This window comes from Apteryx mantelli, chromosome 19, assembly GCF_036417845.1.
Source record: "Apteryx mantelli isolate bAptMan1 chromosome 19, bAptMan1.hap1, whole genome shotgun sequence".
NCBI classification, from domain to species: Eukaryota; Metazoa; Chordata; class Aves; order Apterygiformes; family Apterygidae; genus Apteryx; species Apteryx mantelli.
The window spans coordinates 5,125,063-5,143,598 of NC_089996.1; the positions used below are offsets into that span (position 1 = coordinate 5,125,063).

At 40.8% G+C, this 18,536-nt stretch overlaps 1 protein-coding gene across 3 annotated transcripts in view; it reads left to right on the top strand.

Moving 5' to 3' along the window:
- STX8 (syntaxin 8) overlaps nucleotides 1-18,536 on the top strand; it is a 111,504-nt gene that overhangs the window by 7,815 nt on the left and 85,153 nt on the right. For all 3 annotated transcript variants that reach the window (XM_067308359.1, XM_067308360.1, XM_067308361.1), the window contains exons 5-6: nucleotides 9,118-9,242; nucleotides 10,562-10,654. In XM_067308359.1, the coding sequence (XP_067164460.1) occupies nucleotides 9,118-9,242; nucleotides 10,562-10,654 (218 nt within the window). The remainder of the gene's footprint in view (nucleotides 1-9,117; nucleotides 9,243-10,561; nucleotides 10,655-18,536) is intronic.

The following is an 18,536-nucleotide window of genomic DNA, read 5'->3' on the forward strand; positions in this document are numbered from 1 at the left end:
TGACGGATTCCTGTGAATTTATTAAACTTCTGTTTCCTTTCCTAACTCAAATAGTATAACCCAGGTTCCCTTTTCTTCCTGTTTCTCCACTTTCCCCTCTGTGTTCCCAGTGACATCCACACTGGTCAAGAAAAAGCATGTTCTGGGTTCAGCCTGGAGCTATACGACATGCTGGGCAGGCAGATGGTCTAAAGGCTGAGTTCTGCTAACTAGGCCCGGTCTTTTTTGCCTCTTCATCTCCATTGTGAAAGTTGGTTTTCTTTGGGACTTGTTTTTCTTTCAAACTTGTTTAAAGTGACCAATGATTTAGTTACTGGGGAGGGAGAAGAGAAAAGGGGTAACAGTAAATAAGCTTTGTTCCTCGCTGGCAACAAAATGAAGCTGTTGTTTTCTTCCTCTGCAAGCAAATGAGTGGTGGAGCTGCCATCTTAGCATAGGATTAGGGCTGTGGTACTTCAGAGTTGAAATGGCATGTGTCTAGGGACAACTTCAGAGGCATCCTCAGGATTCACTGGCTGATGTGCTTTGATCTCTATTACCAACATTCATGCAGAAAATTAAAAGCTCTGCTGAAGAACTGACTTACCTGTACCCTGACCCTCTGTAGGTCACTGAATACTGTTGTGTTTAAGAGAGTTATGGTTTTGGCTAAATTCCAGCATGGATAATTGCGTTTGCTCTCACTATTTTTTCCATTGCAGACTCAGTTAATCTTCTGTCCTTCAAAATGGTGCAGAAGAGAAGGGGAGCTGCAGCCTCTGGGTCATTGCAGAGCTTGTTATATTTCCATGGTCAGTGAAATTACTCTTGACTGTAGCCTGGAATTGGTAAAAATTCTGGTTTAAAGACGCTTGTGAGCACGCGTGCTCCCTCTCTCTCTCTCTTTTGTTTTTGGTGAACATGTTTCTCTAGAAAATTGTGTATATAATATATGAGTTATTTGGGCCTGTGCACCTATTTTGATAACGTGTGGAAGATTTTTAACCCAACAAGCACAGACACAGACTTCTTAAGCAGGTTGTGGGTCACATAAGGGGTTGTACTCTGCCCTGTAAGCCACGCACAATGCTGCATGTGTGGTCTGGGTCGTACGACGTGACCTAGCAGAGCTTCCTCGCCTGATCCGCAGTGTAGCGAGAGCTGGTGCAGAAGAATAGAACTGTGCTTCTGCGATGAAGTCACATGATAGAAATGTGTTCTAGTTTCTAGTTTGTGCTTCTAAGTGGCAGGCATTTTTAAAAGCACTATATTCACCGGACCTTTTTAGTAGGGAATATACAGTTTTCTCTTTTATACATGCACATGCAAAGTTACCTGTATGAGGGAGAGCAGGGGAGCCCTTGCAGGAAGGTTTTTCACCTTTTTACAGTGTGTCAGCGCTCAGTCTTAGGACAGAATAAAACTTATAAAACTCTTGTGCTTTTGAGGGGAAAAAAAAGTGAGCCTTTTTGCGTATGTGCTTTGAGAACCAGTCCCTTTTCAGATATGTGCGCTTGAAAAAGGCGGAGATGGTTTTTGTGCTATTGCAGGGTAAAAATTAGGTATTGATGAAAGTGCTGTTACATGCTGTTACTGTTAAAAATAAGATCTTTTTTTCTAGCCTATTTACTTTGTGTATTTTGGAGCAGGTATAGGGATTATCTCAAAGTCTCACTGATAGTTTTCTATACCGTCTTGCGTGTTTTTCCAGGAAAGAGCGTGTGGTCATATTTTGCAAGCATCTCTTCACTAAGGTGGTAGAGAGATTAGGATAAGGACAGTATATCCCTTTTTGCTGGTGGCATATTGGATCTGTCAGAGCTGCAGCCTGCTCAGGTTGATAAGCTGTTTCTACTTGCTTTTGTTCTCCGGTGGGGTGTTCCATACAGCCAGACCAAATATTTCACCTTGCAGCTCATCATCTTTGAGTAACTGAATATTGTCAATGCAACACCCACTGCAGATAGTAAAACTGTAGACTTCTGTCTAATCCATTAATTGTTTTATGGTTTCGGCATTCTCTGGAGTGTGGGGTAAATCCAGTTGATGTATTAGAGCACTAGCTTTTACATCTATCGCTAAGTGACCTGAAATACATAAAATAGCAAGCAGGCAAAATTTCTCGAGAGACTGACGATGCGAGAAGGCTCTTGTATGTTACCTGCCCTGATCATTTCATAAACTAATCTGATCTTCTGAAATGTGGCCTTGCAGTGAGAGGACTCCATCCATGGTTTAGCAGGATGATGTTGGCGCATTACTGCTATGGGACCGGCAGAGGGCAAGGATTTAACCTAGAGTTGCCCTGACATGGAGGTGCTGAGGCAGAAAGAAGGAAAATACCCAAATCCCATGATGATTTCAAGCTCCATTAGAAGTGATCAGGGAAAACAGTGTTTTCCAACACAAGATAACATCAGAGACAGTACTTATTTTCTAGTGTTGCAAGGCTTGGAATTTAATAGTTCTCTTTTAACTTCTTTAATTGAAAATGGATAAAACTATGCCAGCAATTCTCTGCCTGGTGCCTGGTGAATGCACACCCGTTCCTTATTCTTCCTTGTAGGTCTTGTTTTCAGCAGTACAGGCAGAGATGTGGCCAAGGCCTGAATGTTGTGCCGGGAAGCCAAATCTTTGTTTCTTGCTTGAAACTGGCCTGTATGGACGCCAGTAAGGGAGGAGTTCGTGCCTCCCCTGCCTGCCGTATTGTTTGTAAGGATAGAAGACAACAGCTTTTGGTATAGTTAAGCTGCTTTTTATAGCACTAGGTTTCTCTAGAATTGTTACAGACTTCTGGAACAACCTGCTTTGGATTTTAGTAGATTGCCAAGGCCGCTCTTCAGTGTGTCTACGGTCTGAAAGTCAGATTTACCCACAGCATAGAAAAATCGGCACATGATGTTTGATTAAGTTCTAGCAGTGACGCTTTTCTCCCGTTCTGTATTGGTTTTCTGTATCTAATCCATCTCTGATGTGACAGCACAAATTTTCAGAAGACTTTTTCTTTCCAGCAGTCATTCCTTTCATTAACCTTCTTGCACCACTGATCACATATTTTTTGTCCTCATGGCCTATAATTGTGAAGGTTTCACTAGAATTAATCTTCGTTTATATTTGGTCACCATTCAGTGAGTTTTACATCCTTTGAAAATTGCTGTAAAGCTTATTTCTGATTGTGAAGTACAGTTGCCTTAATGCTCTTAATATTTATCCTAACTGACAACTTGGGCCAGAACACAGGGCAAGACACTACATTACTTTGGTAGAGCATTAGTTTACCTTCCGGCGTTGTCAGTCTTAATTAAGATGCAACTGGAATTTTTCAGGGGAAAGATTGTGCTGTTTACATGACTGTGTACTTAAAGTCACTTAAATTTTCTTTAATTGGTTTTCAACAGACAATTTCATTATCTTCTCCCCTCATTTCTAATTGTAAAGAGATCTGTGCAGTTTATTATAGCGCAGACTTTAATGGAGCAAAAGTCCCAGGGTCTTCATACCATTTGAAAGGGAAAAGTAGAAAAAGCAACTGGAAATACTTCCTGGAATCACACGCAATATCAAGCTTTTGTGAGTCTTTAAACATTTGTAGAGACAAATGAATTGAGACTATTCTTCCTTCTTTCAGACCGGATTGTCAATATGTAGATATATATGTAGATCACTAGTGAATAAATAAATTGTGTGTACTTTGATATGCTTTCTTAATTTCTCTTTTGATTCCAGAAAACATAGAAAAATGCAATTGTTGCAATTCTATTTTTTAAACAGAATAAATGCTAACACACATTTAAATAATTTTCTATCAGATATAAGATATTTAGGTCTTAATCCAATGCCTGACTTTAATCAATAAGCCATTAGGTGCTTAAATACTTCTGTTAACCTGGTTCTTATTTATGGAAGAGCAAATGCTCTTTGGAAAAGAAGACTGAAAATACTAAGGGTTTTAGGTGCCTTTAAAACACTCCTTGCTTTCCTTCCTTCCCACAAGTTATTGCTAGAAGCATTCCTAGCTGCAGTGTTCTGATATTGGATGTGATTAGCATTGTGCGTAGAAGATCATCAGAAATAGCTTTTAATAAGGCTGCAAGAAGAGGTAGGATGTCCATCCAGAAACCCATGCTTGAGAATGTCTGAGGTGGGAGTCATAAGATCAAACCTAGGGCCTGGGGCAGGATTTTCCAGGATTAGTGCGTCTTTGGCCGTGTAGTCACGAGACGGTGTGGTTGTGATCGTCTCAACACCCTCCTCGCATCCACTAAGTTGTATCGGTGTAGTTAGGCCATCTCTCTTCATGACACTCTTCAGCTGGGAGCGCTCTGTAGGTTATACAGTGTGCGCAGACGGGAGTGTACCCTCACGCCAGCAGCTTTCAGCAGTGTAGTGACCCTCCAGCTTACTGCAAAAGCTGAAGGTTGTTGTGCTCACCTGAAGTTTAAGGGAGATTCCAAGAAGATGGTGGAGTCTTTACTCGGTTTGGTCAGTGTTTAAAAGGCAAGTTTGCGTCTCTCTCCTTTCAGAGTATACCATGCGTTCTCTAATGACCTCCCTGAAGTCAGGACTGTGGTTGTGGGAAAACTGTATATACTTGAGTTATAAGGAATAGCAAAGAACCAGAATTTAAACACAGTAGAGAAAAGTAAGTCAAACCCCTTAATTTTTAGGCCTTGTGCTTCAGGTTGTGCCTGCATGCCTGTTATTAATGATTAATGCTCGTTAGCCTCAGGAAAAAATGTCGGTAGGAGGGCAGCTTTCAAGGCTAAACTGCTTGCTTTATGTTTTGCCTCCTAAGTTTGCTCAAAACTACCTGAAGCTTCCTGCCCAAAATTGTTTCTGTATCCAGCACTGTTACTATATTACTTTGGTACGGGCTTACTGAATCTTAATGAAATGTGCTGCGTCCGTAGTGGGAATAAATGCCAAGTGTGACATGCTTGGAGGCTAATGTTCTTTTTTTCTTGTGATCAGAGAGATATGAACCACCATGCAGGGAGCAGAGGCTTAGGCATGACCTTAGTGCTGCGCCTTGTCCCTACTGTAGCTGTAGATCATTTTGTGAGCAGAAAAAATGGGGTCTCACAAGAGTAGGTTTGTCTTTTCCTCCTTTCCTCTGGATGTGATTGCATAAGATGCAATTTCTTTTTATAAAGAATTCCCCTTTCCTTTATAATTCTCTTATTCCTGAGGAGAGCAAGTGGGCTGTAGAGATGAGTCTTTGTTTTGATGTGGACTGTATGAACCGTTTTATAATATCTTTAGTATTGTGCTTTGCCCAGTCTTGCATAAAAAAAATAAGGGATGGCATAGGAAGAAGATGATAGTATTTGATATCCAGATAAGTGGTATTTCTCTGAAGGAAATGTCTGTTGTAGTGTATATTTTGGGTTTTGCATAGAAAAGTGAGGCTGCCATGAAGCAAAACATGAGTGTAAACACAGTTATCCAGATAACCTCTCTGGAGACACTTATCCCGGTGTAGGAGTACCTTCTCTGTGTAGTTTATTGCCGCAGCCGCACCATCCAGACTCTCAGCTCTTCAAGTGGACATGCCTCCTCCAAGGTAAGCGTGCTGATACAATTGTGCAAACATATTTTCCAGCGGGTTGCCCACTTTGCACTGATCGTCAGCGGGCACGTGCAGCCCTGTGTAAGCACTAGGTAATTGCAGAGCTGCTTGTTCCGCAGAGGAGGTGCAGAAGCTGCTTCGTGCATCTTGTGAGTGGGGATCGGTGGGCCTGCAGGTGTCACAGAGTAGCTGATGCGATGTAAATCCGCTGTCTAGCATGCTGTGCGGTGACTTGTTTGTGTAGCTTGGCTGTAGTTTGCCTTCACTAAAACCAGTGGGACTAGATAACCGAGCCACAGATGAATGACATCAGGAGCAACGCCGCATTTTCTTGAACGTGAGATGCGCTTTTTGTTAGTTCTGGTGTTGGTGGAGCTAGGGAAATGGCCTGCCAGCTCCGGGGAGGGTTGTCTTTTTCTCTAAGTCTCATGTCAGGAATGGTTCTGGTGGGAAGTCTCTGCACCTGGGAGGGAACCTGATGGGCTGTTGGGAAGTGCTTGTGCTCACGTGCTTTCTCCTGGTTTTGGAAGCAGAGAGAGCTTTTGTCTTTGTATGTTAAAATAATATTTGTTGTTTCATTTACTAGCTCAGAGCTTCCTAAAATACTCTGCCTGCCGACGTGAGCAATTAAATAGTAAGTAAGAGAATACCCCCATTTCTGTGCTGCTGCCTTGGCGATTGAGCTGTGAAGCTACGATGAGGTGCTCCGAGCACTTCAAAGAGAGCTACTGTATAACCATATCGTTAAGGGAATGTTCAAGTGATCAGGCAACCGGTTGTCATATGACCCAGGTTTTGTTTAAGATTCAGTCTTGCCGATCATTCTTCTAAAGCTATAAGCCTTGATGTGTGGCCTTGGTCTAAAGTAAGCACTGGTTGACTAATCTAAGTTACTTGGGAAGTTTTATAAGAATTATCAGTGAAACAATGCCTTCGGAAAGATAAGCCCTTACTTGTTAAGCAATGACATAGCTCCCTGATCTTAAACCCCATCATCTTTTATACTTGGGCACACTGCTAAGCCTTGTAATTAGTTAAATCTGCTCCTATAATCAAAAGCTATCCGCACACTCCACTGCTCTGTGACGGTTTCAAAGATTTACGTGATTAACTTGGCGGAGGCAGTGGGTGGCTAATTGGATAAGCTTTAATCTTCACACCACCAAACCGAAACATGGTAAGATCAGAGGAAGTAGGAAGTTATGCTATGTTGTGTGGGAAGGTAGTTACCAAACATGTCAAAAAGATTATTGTAACAAGCAGACCAGTTGTCATGACCCAACCTAGAAGAGTAGGGCAGATTATTAGGAGAGAGAGAGTGGTGCAAATTATTTCAAATTTGCTTGCCGTGGCTTTTTTAAAGGCAGAAGTAGTTGCAGAGTTGCATTCTTGTTAGCTCGCAAAGAGCCTTGCATTCCTTTTGCTTTATTTAAGTAATTTTGTCCGATGTTGTTAAGCCTAGATTTTGTGGGCATTCTAAATGAACTGCTGAACTGAGTGGACTGCAGTGGTCTTTATATTCTCAAAGTGTAATGCTTCCGTTATGTTTAGATTTGTGAACCTGGTGGCAGCGATCATGAGACTAGCAAATGCGAGAGTGTATTTAATCCCCCCAAAGCAATGAAGAAATCTAGGTAACATGTAAAATTGTGTTTCAGAGTTGCAAACCTTTGTCTAATCAAACCTGATCTCCTTACTCAAGAAGATATGTACATTTTAATGGAGGTGCAAGGAGATGAAATACAGAAATATTCCAGCTACTCCCATTTCAGATGTTGCTCATGAAAGCCAGCTTGTTGTTGGCACAGTGAAGCAGTTTGGGTTCTGCTCTTGAATAATGTTCCAACATGATTAGCATTAAAGTGAGATTTTGTGAGTTGCAATGAGCACTTTTTAGTCCTGCAGGAACAAAATTTTCTGATCCTGACAAGTCCATTACCTTGAAGGGCAGATGAACAAATATCTTAAAGTTTTAAGTGGCAACAAATCCAGTGTTCTTAAATTTAAGTGTCCACGAATGTAATATGAAGTGTGTAGTGCAATGGACACAAATGAGGGCATATGTGTCTCTAATTTACGGACAACCCAAAATTTCATGTGGCAGAGATGCAAAATTATTTTTTGGCAGTGGTTATTCATTTCATGGCCAGGAGATGTCTCTAGTTCACCGTAATTCTTCAAGGAACTCCTAGACCTGAGTTCTGGATTTTGCTTAAATACCTTTGGTATAAAACTTTAGTCATCCTTCCAGAGTTCTGCAGGAAAACTGTTTATAGAAAGCGTGTATTTAACTTCTCCTCTCTGCACTGATATTTGTGCCAAATTAGCTTTTTTTGATACAGAGGCTTGATACAGGGGTTTGACCACAAAATGATTTCAAGCATATGTTTGCACCATATAGCATTGCAGTATGTGTCATAAGAAGAGACCTGGAGTCAATTTAATTTATATAAAAAAAAAAAAGTCTCCGTGTAATAAATTTATGAGAATTTTCTGAGAAACTCTAAAAATGTTACCTGTTCTTGTTTTGTTTGGGGAAGTGTTTTGAGAAAGAGGAGGGATAAAAATGGGAATAAAATAAGGAGTTTAAGAAAGTAAAGCAGAAAGCAAAAATCCTTACTTGTGTGCTGCTCTTGAGGAAGCAGTCTTGTTGGTGACACCCCAGATCTGAGTTGCAGGTTTGCGTCCAAGTGGCTTGCAGTCTGTCATAAAATGTTTCTCTTGTAGCAAAAAACAATGAGAAGCTGAAAGGAGAGAACCAGAAATCTGGTATTGAGAAAAAATATTTAAGTGGCATTTCATTTTACTACTTAAATTTATGTACCTTGGACATGAAAAACTTGTTTTCCGTTGTAACCAGGGAAGTGTCTCTAATGCTAACAACCTTAAGTCATAATTCTTTTAAGAGAAAACCCATAACTTGATTACTTTCACATTTAAGAGTGTGTGCCTGGCTTCTTGTTCACGTCTATGCCAAACCAGGAAACACAGAAGAGTAACTGTGTGACTTCCATCTCCCGTTCGTGAAATGCAATCCTGACCCAGCCTGAAAAGGAACAAGAAACTAATACTCTCGTCTGAGCTGTATCTGTACTGACGTGTGGAACCTCTTATACTGCTGGAAGTTGTCAGGCTGTACATCAGTGTTTTTAGAAGTTTGTGTCTTGATCACAAAGCAAATGCGTGAAGAATACGTGCATTTCTAGCAACCCTCTTTTCTTTTTGTAAGAGCTTTGGATGCTGTGTTCTACTTGCAAACAATATTTAAAGTAAACATATTATAAAAAGTGCACTGCGTATTTTACCATGTAGGTTGATTTTTTTCATTGCAAAACTAGTTTTCTCCCTGCTTTGCTGCTTCTAGGCAACGTTATGGAACCCGCAGATGTATTTGTTATTGGAGGTAATTAGGTTCTTTTTGGCTAATTTCTGCTGTGATTGCAGAGAATTGCATGGAGTTAAGACAAATAGGTACAGTTCCATCATTGTCAGCTAGTCATGGAAGCACAGAGTACAGAATGGGTGGGTTTCGTGTTTAAAACTTGAAAATGTACTGAATTTATTTTCAGGTCTAGCCTGATGACTGGAGGGGTCAAACGAGGTGTAACCAACCCGTGGCTCCTGGAAGAATCTGAGGAAACCAGAGGGCTTGGCTTTGATGATATCAGGCAGCAGCAGCGAAGGATCATACAAGGTAAAAGAGCATTTTTGTTTTATGTAAGCGTTGATAAGACTCAGTGAGAGTCTTTATTAGAAGTCAATGCAATAAGCTCTACCAAAGTTGTATTACCTGGAGGGAGATGTCAAGTTCCAGGTGGTTGTTTTCTCTATTTGAAAGAGCTGTATTGTGCTTGCAATATTCTTATCTAGGGGTATCTTCTGAAAGCAGCTTTTCAAAAATGTCCCCATTCCTATTGAAGCAAGCTTTTTTTACTATGGTAGGGGAGAAGAAACCACTGAAAGAGTTAATAGATCTTGTTTCTGAATGTATAAATTTGTAAGGCTTCTTTCCATTCAGGTGCAAGTAATTCAGTGATTACCTTTTGTCCCCATTTTAGTGAAGCTGAATTCTTTAATTTGTGTGTGAAAGAATGTTTAGAGCTACAGTCCAGGAGAATGGCATCAACTCTATTTTGATGGTCCTGGAGCAGCCTGAAGCTCCAGCTTTTGATTATATCTTAGGTGTCCTTTTGGGAGGCTGAAAAAGGCACTGGGGACTGGACCTTCACCTTGTTGAAGGGAAACAGGTTCTGGCCATGCCATACAACTTTTGGCTCTCTGGCTGTAGTCACCTGGCTCCTCACACAGTCTTGCCCTGTGCGACATTGCTGCTTTTCAGTTTGTCAAATCACTAACAATCTAGTCTACAGCATCTCTTGTTGTTCTGCTTTTTGACCTCTTTGGACAAGAAGAGCTGCACTTTATGGTAAAGGCACTTACTAAGGGCTGTGCAGGACCTGCAAGCTGGAAGAGCAGAGATTAGGTGGGTCGTAGTAAGAGTGTCTGCAGGGGTGATGGGAGCACTTCAAACTTTAGCTGCCCCTACTTCTGTCCCCTCTATATCAGGCTCTCTTCCGTGCACTCTATCCTCTCGCAGCTTTAAAAATCTATTTGAATTCTTTGGTGCTTGCATCACCTGTTTGTCTTTTATTCATGTTAAAAGTTTCTTGGAAAATTTAAAAAGGCTAATCAGGGGTCTGTATATCTGTGCCAGAAAATCTCCTGCATTTATGATTGAGTAACAGCTGGATGTTGAATTCTTGGATTTTTTTGGGACCCTTCAGCTAAATGTTCCAGCCAGAGCAGACAAATTAATTACCCATCATTCACATTATTTTAGGAGTGCTGTTGCCATAAGAATTAATTTTCATGTTGTGTTGATGTCTTTTTCTTAAAATATTTTAACTCTTTAAGCACAGATTAGATCTTTTTCTTCACTTTTGCATCCTTTATGGTAGGTAGCCTACATCATCAGCAATTTTTTTTCATGTGATTTTTATTTTTCTGCCGCAGAACAAGATGCTGGGCTTGATGCTCTTTCTTCAATCATATCCCGGCAAAAACAAATGGGGCAAGAAATTGGGAATGAGCTGGATGAACAGAATGGTAAGAACAAGATCCACAAACACTCATTTTCCCTCATTTTAATTTAAGATTGTGATTTTTAGTGCTTAGAGAACTGCACTGTTTTCCCCATATAGTAGCAAGATGCTACTGTACACATTTATGTATCAGCAGCTCCTACAGATTCTATCTATTCGTGAACTAGTTATTTTTCTTTGTTATACTGCATACCCTTTTATATGTATATAAGTACAATGCTTAGTATATTTTAATCAAGCCTGCCTTTGAAAGAGACGCTTGGTGGTTATTTGTACGTAGTTAATGTTATACCACGTTTTCCAGTGATCGTATTCTAACAGCACTTTTTTTTTAGGTAATCGTATGTTTGTTGCTGGCTTTCATTTGAGTGTTCTTACTCTGCGTCTTTCATGATTAACTAAATGGAAAAGACTTGAGCCAGTGATTAAAGGAGAAGCATTGTATTGTTTTCTACAGATGACTTCGATTTTTGAGGATTTCATGGCATTGACTGTAGGATTGAATTAAGTGCAATATTAAGATAGAAAGTACCTATTTTCTTTAAACTGAGCCAGTATCTAAATGGTGGAGTTGCTCTCATGTAAAATATGCTTTGTTACTCACTTAATTGTTCACATGACACAAACTGTCCCTAGGAGAGCAGATCCTCCAGCCTTTCTGACTTTTTTATTTCTTACAATATGGTAATAGTTCAATTAGAGCCTTGGAATCCTGCCAGTTTTCTCCCTTGCACAAAGGCTTGAGCCATATGGTTTGTCCTTGGGTTGCGTTGTACTTAACCACTGAGAAGGTAAATGCCCTTTTACTTGCTAACAAATGATACGCTTAATTCGGCTTCTTCCTGGACCTACATTTTTTTTAATCTTGTATTTCTCCATCTGTGTGCTCATAGTGAGGGGGTTTCCCTCTTAACAATTAGGTAACATAAAGTACTATTTGGGAGCTCCATTCCAACCGAGAAGAAAGTAAGAGCACAGCTTGCTCATGCTTGCCTTGTATACATGTTCTGACTAACTCCAGGAGGAATATGAAATGTCTAGAATACGTCTTTGTTTATTAATCTTAAGATTGTTAAGAAATGGCTTGCGCAGCTGGGAGAAACTGCGCGTAGTGCTCTTGTCATATTTTGATCCTCTGCCTCATATGAGCAAAGATATTTTCAGTTAGAAATCTTGGTTTCGTAAGCCTCTTATATTAACCGTTGCTGAAAAAGTCATATTAAGTGCTGCTTTTGCCCTAAATAGGAAACAGGTGGGAAGCATGAGTATGTTTACTAGTTCTCTGTGAAACATTGGTTTCTTGTTAGGAAAATATATGATCTATGTCCCATTTCCCTCTGGTTGGGGGTAGGTTTCCCAAATCCTTATGGTTTTGGGACTCTGAAGGTTATAGGTATTGTACCACAGCGTTTCTGTGTTGCCACACCAAGCTCCTCTTAGCAGTGAAGCCTTGAAACACCTATGAAATTGGGAACGTGTTTAACCCTCCTTTTTACAGATAGTGCAAATAATGCCAGTTTTGTTTGACTTGTCTTGTCTTTCAGATAATTATAAAGCCTAAAGCAAAATTCTTAATGTTTTCATGTAAGCTCTCGCATAAGCTATAGGCAGCTGCTTCTCCAAAGATGGAAACTTTCCCAAGCGCTCGGAGTAAAAGGTGGCGAGGATTACCTGCTTGTTTTTGACTGCCGACCAGATTCTGAGGGAAGAGAAAACGCTGCGTTGCCTGTGCTTCTCCCTGTCCTAGAATCACATGAATAAAACCTGCCAGTCATGTAGAGTGCTACGTTTGCAGATCTTTAAGCAGTCTGAAGAAAAAGGGGAAATAGTCTGACTTTTACAGGTGGGGAGACTAGAATCCTTAGCCAGTCACTTGGCTTCTCTGCCACCAGGCAAGTTAAACTTCCCTGTTTTCTCTGATTTGCAATCCCCTTTTTTGTGGGACTGTTGTAGAGTGTTTCATGCCATCGGCACGCTGGAAAGCCTGAAATCCCTAGCAGTATTTTCCAGTGGCTTCTTTCCCTTCACGCATCTTATTTTATGTCCTGTACTTAACTTTCTACAGACTTTTCTCAGGCATTTTGCCAATATTGTGTCACTGTACACTGCCAGAGTTGATGAGCATAACTGCCCTGTAATTTCCCCTTATTCAGAACGTCTTTCCTTCCTAGTGCTGAGTGATAATAGCATCATCTGTATTGTGGGAAGGCAGGAGAAGTTCATCTTCATTAAGTGCTGCATCAATATTTCTTTTTATTGGAGTCAAATTTTCCATCCCACTGCGCACTTCTGTGGGAAGCTTGACTTCCAGTTCCCTGACCTGCTTTGGCCATTCTGACCTTCTGCGACTCATCAGATAGGTGCCTCGAGCTGGCACTGGCTTGGGGGCTAGTGCTTGTGATTTAGGGGGGGGGGAAGAAAAAAAGCTTAATTCAGAAGTAGCTGATAGTGCCTGATAGTTAGTGCAACAGAATTTAAGGAGGTAGATAAGTGTAGTTATTTTCCAGGCTACCTGGCTTTATTTTTATTTTTTATTTCCTTCCTCGGCAGTTCAGGCTCCCTCTTCAACTGAGATATCTGCGCTCCACAGTTCTTCAGTGTGGCCTGAGGCATATTCCCTTGAGTGCCGGTTGGTGTAGCTGTGCATTTGCAGATGATCCAGCCGCAGCAAGTGTTGGAGGCAACCAAATTAATTATGCAAAGTTTACTTCTTGAGTAGAGTTGGTACGGGTAGATTCCTTTGTGTTTGTTAAATGACTGAAAAATGATTAAATTTCGCTTTTAGAAGGGTAGTTGCTTGGCTGTATCTGTTGTTACTTCACTGGTGGGCTGGCAGGCGGTCGCGAGGAGTAACGTTCAAGGTTTGTAAGAGGGCATCTTGCGGTACCCTGAAAACGGGCCTTGTCGCCCAGCGAGGCGGTTGCTGTGTTCCAGTAAAGTTTGTTCTCGAGAAAAGTCGTCTCTCTTTGGGCACCTCGGGCGACGCCAGCCTCGCTTAACTTTGAATCTCTGCAGTGCGCACGTTTGAGCTAGTCTCTCTGAGCTTCCTTCATAGTCAGCGGAGAGGAATAGGGGTTCCTAAGGTGTGATACCTCTGGCCTGTTTTACGCGTCCACCTCGGGCTGGGGTGAATCGTGTCCTGGAAAAGCCTGTTTTTTCCCCACTGACTATAAAGAGAGCCTAGGCTCAGATGGAGGTGGCTGCTTTGCAGACATCTGCTCTGAGCAGATGAATCTCACCCTTTGATTTTGTTGCGGTGCTTCCAAGTTTTAATTGAAGTCTCATGTCATTCTTTACTCAGACTTTCAGTATAGCCCTATCCTAGGGATTTTATGGCTCTGTGCTAATTTGAGGGTCCTTTTCAAACCTCCTGAGCGTAGTGTTTTGCACTGATGAGCAAAGTAGAAGCAGGGTACCAGGAGACATTGTTTTTTTTCCAGCCTCTGGAGTCTGCTAGCAGTGGGAGAGATGGGGGATTAGCAAAAGTATTTTCCCATCATTAATTCCAAATTTGGTCCCAGAAAACTTTCTGTAATCCTTTCATCTGTTACATGAAAAAAAACAAATAAAACAAGAAAATAGTGTAAATGGCCTCTGGCCCTGTTGATGAGGCAATCTAATCTAGTGCAATAATTTTGGAAGAATGCTTTCAGAACTTCTGAATGCTGTTTGTTTTACCCTTATAGAGATGATGTTTTCTCATTGTGGGATACTTGCATGAGAATATAGTACTCTTAATGACGGATGGTAAATATTGATAGCTTGCAAAATTTGTAGTGTTTGGCATTTTTACCATGTTACTTCCCACTTGGTATATACCATCAGTGATGGACCTTTTTGCTTCCTGCTGCTTTAAAATTTATGTAAGAACATAAATATGTTCTTAAATGAATTAGCTGCAACACCAGACCACTGTTTAGGTCCTTCTACTGGTCAGGGGAGTGCTGTACACTGTCAGAGTGAGTGTCCAGGATGTTCTTAACCGAAATGTTTCATTTTAGGTAAGTGATCTGTCATAATGACAGTTTAATTAGATGAGTATGTAACACCTTTAATTTCCTGTCAAAGTCAAATTTTGAAAACCAAGCAAAAATTCAATTATTATTATTATTTTAAATAGACTTGCAAATAAAGGTTTCTCTGTCACCTCTCTGGTCATAGTTGATGGCATGTAAGCCTCAGAGGCAGACTCAGATCAGCCTTTTGTTTGGTGCCAGTTCACTAGTCAAAACCTGTGATTTCCCTGGTTTACAACTTTTATTAACCTGACGTGCCACTGTCAAAATACAATTTAGAGATTCCACTTGAGATTGGAGCCATGTTGTGCTGGTTGCTGAATGTATATGCATAGCGAAGTATTTTTGTAAATCAAGATCAGAGGAAGTGAGTGAAAGTATTCTTGGTGATGCAGAGACTTGTTGAAAATAATACAGGAACTCACAGTACAGCGGGGGATTCGGTTCATATCTCCTCGGGCAGTGCTTAACCATAAGTCCATCCTTTCTGGTACAGACAGCCCCCTCAGTATTTGTACACTAAAATGCTTCTCCTAAAGATTATTTTACATGACTATTGCATAATCAAAATCAAAAGGCAATCCTGAAGGAGTTTCACATTTCGGTTTATTAAGAACATTTTGCTATAATGCAAACTAATTAGCATTGTATATGTAATATGTATGAGTTATGAGACTAAAACCAATGGGGTTGTGGATATATTACCTCATTGTTAGGATTAGTATGTAAATAAGAAATGATTAAAGATTAAATTTAAATTTTTAAAAAGCGTTCATCACCTTGTCTAAACAGCACGTGTTTTCATCATATAGGGTATGATCCTGCACACACCAGCCACCTCCTGAGATGGCTTGAGTCCTCTGGTCACTGGAATTTGAAGGTGTTCAGCATTCCTCAAGAAATGCTGAGCACCATCAGGTTAAGGTTCTCTTAAAAACCTCTGAAGAGAAACACATGGTTTCAATATTCGGATTTAAAATAACCATTCATAGCTTGACTGACCTCATACTATGCAGATAGATTTTTATTTTGCCTCCTGAGCTTATTGTATGGAGTAGAAATGACTTCAGTTTTATTGGGGAAATGTTCTGTCTTTACTGAATGCAGTTTAGTTGGAGTTAGCTCTTCTTAGGGGAAAAATTAACACCCATGTTAAACCATTGCTTTTTGTCATGAGTGATCTAAATAGTGGAATACGCAGTCTCAATATGAACACTCAGAAGTTGGGGAATGCCAAAATCAAGGTTGGGTGGCACTCCTCACAATTTGCAAGGTCCCTGCCTCATTTCTTCCAGGTTTTGGAAAATGTTTAGTGAATAAGGCAAGGGTTTTAAGAGGCTTGTGGCAGCAGCAGATGGATGCCGTGTTAGAGAGTAAGGCTTTCTCTACTTCTGCCCAGGAGTTCCATGTGGTGCTGGTTAACCCATCCTAACCGAGCTTTTTCAAAAGTGATCGCTTTCCGTGTATCTTAGGGTTTGGTGTGCAGAGCTTTTGAGCATTGGCACTAGCAGCAGCAACTGGTGAGGGCTGTGCTCTGGGTGTAGTGAAGTACTGGGGAGTATGAAGTACTGTTTGGAAAGACAGAGAAGGTTTTTCTTGTATGTGTGTGGCTTTCTAAAGAGAGGCTCAGACATCTTTCATTTGGCACCCAAAATAAGCCTTAACTATTCATTTTCTTGTTTTCCTTCTGTGAGTTGGGGATGACAGTGTTTCATCTCCCAAGGGAGCTGTGAAAATACACTGGTATTTACTGTCATGAAGACTGTTGTTGGAAGACTTAAGTGGAAACTTGTAACTTTTCAGAGCAGAGTTTGAATAATATGCAGCCAGTAAGGCTTGCAGCCTTGTGCTGGTTGATGAGGATAAAACAAAATACTCAGTATCTGTCAAGGAAATAAACCCTGCCTGTTCTGCCTGCTGAAGGAGATGAAGGTTATGTGCAATAAAACCCAAGGTTACGTGATTAGAAAACACACACCTACACAAGGCAGTGTGATTTGTAGCATTTCCTAACCTTTTAAGTACATGACTTTGCAGCTTCAGTGTTTTCAGTGTTTATATATCTGTATAATTTCCTAGTATTCTTGAAAAGAAATCTGAAAAAAACAGGGAAGTCATTGCAATGTGGATCTCTCTACACACCTGGGTCAGCAGCCAGATGAGAACCCCTACATGGGGACCTCTGCGACTTAGGCTGACAGGGTAATTTTGCCAATGTTGGATGATGTGGAGCAGCATGTGAGAGGTGTGAGATGTCTTCCCTGTGGGCTTCGCAAATATGTGCTGATAGGCAGGGTTAAAAGTAAGGCGTAAGCATCTTGTGTTGCCTTTCAGGCTCTTGTAGGATGGGTTTCTGGTAGTTAGAAACTCTTCTAGATGAATTCTGCTACAAGAAAACAAAACATTTATAAGTACTGATGAGATGATAAATCTGTGGAGGTTGTAACTTATGTCCTTGTTAAGAGCAAGTTCTTTCAAATGAGTTTGGGTTTATTCTGTGGAGGAGCCTTATGAGAAGGGGAAAAGAAGTAGGTACCATTTTAACTTTAGGGTAGTTTTGATGCTGCCTCACAAGACTTTCTTGTAAGTGTTCTGTAGCAGCGCAGGTCCAAATGAATCATTTTCAACAGTGTAGATGTGACATCAATTGGATAATTATACCCAGAGATTAATAATTAATGGCTCATAATTGGAATGGGAAGATATATTGAGTTGGACTGCATAGGTCTTTCTGGTTATGTTGAGCGTTTTCGTTATGGACCTGGATGATGGAGTGGGTGGTGTGTTTGTTCAACTCCCCATGTAATACAGCAATGGGAAAGACTGCAATTACGTTGGTGACAGTGCTAGAATTCCTCCTAATGATCTTGACAAAATAGAGTGGAATTCAGTCGGGATACCTGCAAAGGGTGACACTTCTATAAGGATGATCAAATTCAAGGTGAGAAACTAATCCTTTGGAGAAGAACTTGGGTGGTATGGATCATAACTTGGTATGTGGAACTTGGGTATGTGGATCACAACTTAAACATGAACGAATAGTATAATGTTGTGAAAAAGGCTCTGTATAAACATAGTACTGTGTGGAAAATATGCGATCCTTCCATTAGACTTGGCACTGAGAAGGCACGGCATCCAGTTGGGGGCAGAGCTGTATAAGATAATGTGGACCAGTTAGAGTCCAGAGGGCAGGCAAAAGAATGATTTAAAACGCTAAGGCATGACCTGCAAGAAAAGATTGCGCTACTGGGGGTTACCCACTCTAAAGAAGAGAAGGTTAAGATGGGAATGCAAGGTTTTTGAAGAATGTTGCAAGCTGGTTCAGGAGAGAAGGGACAGGTTAGTAGTAGTGGGCCTCAGTCAAGATCAGAAGGATTAGGGAAATCATTCCAATAGCAGTGAATTAGGCTGTATCAAGAGGTTGTGGAGTCTCCATTGCAGGAGGTCTTTAAGAACATACATTGTTCTTGACAGCTGCATTAGCTGAGCTGAGTTAGAGCAGGAGACAGGCTAGACAACTTCTTCTTTTCCTCCATGACCACCTCTAACTTTTCCTTTCCTGTCTTCTTTTCTTCAGCTTGACTTCCTTCAAGTGTCCCATTCTTCTGCTTTTACCAAGTTGATCTTTAATCTCCCATTCTGAATGTCTGATCCTCACTTTTGAAATTGCCATTCACTATTCCAGCTCAACCAGTTCCCCTTCTGAGTCCTTTCCCATCTCCCTCTTTAACCTCTGTATGTGTTAATGTGAAAGCATTGGGGTACTGGAGCTTCTGAGGCCGCAAGAGAGTCTTAACGTGGAAAAAACAGCATTGTTCTGAAATGGCTGAGAGGTTTTGGCTGCGACTTTAATATATGAATTTTTTAGAA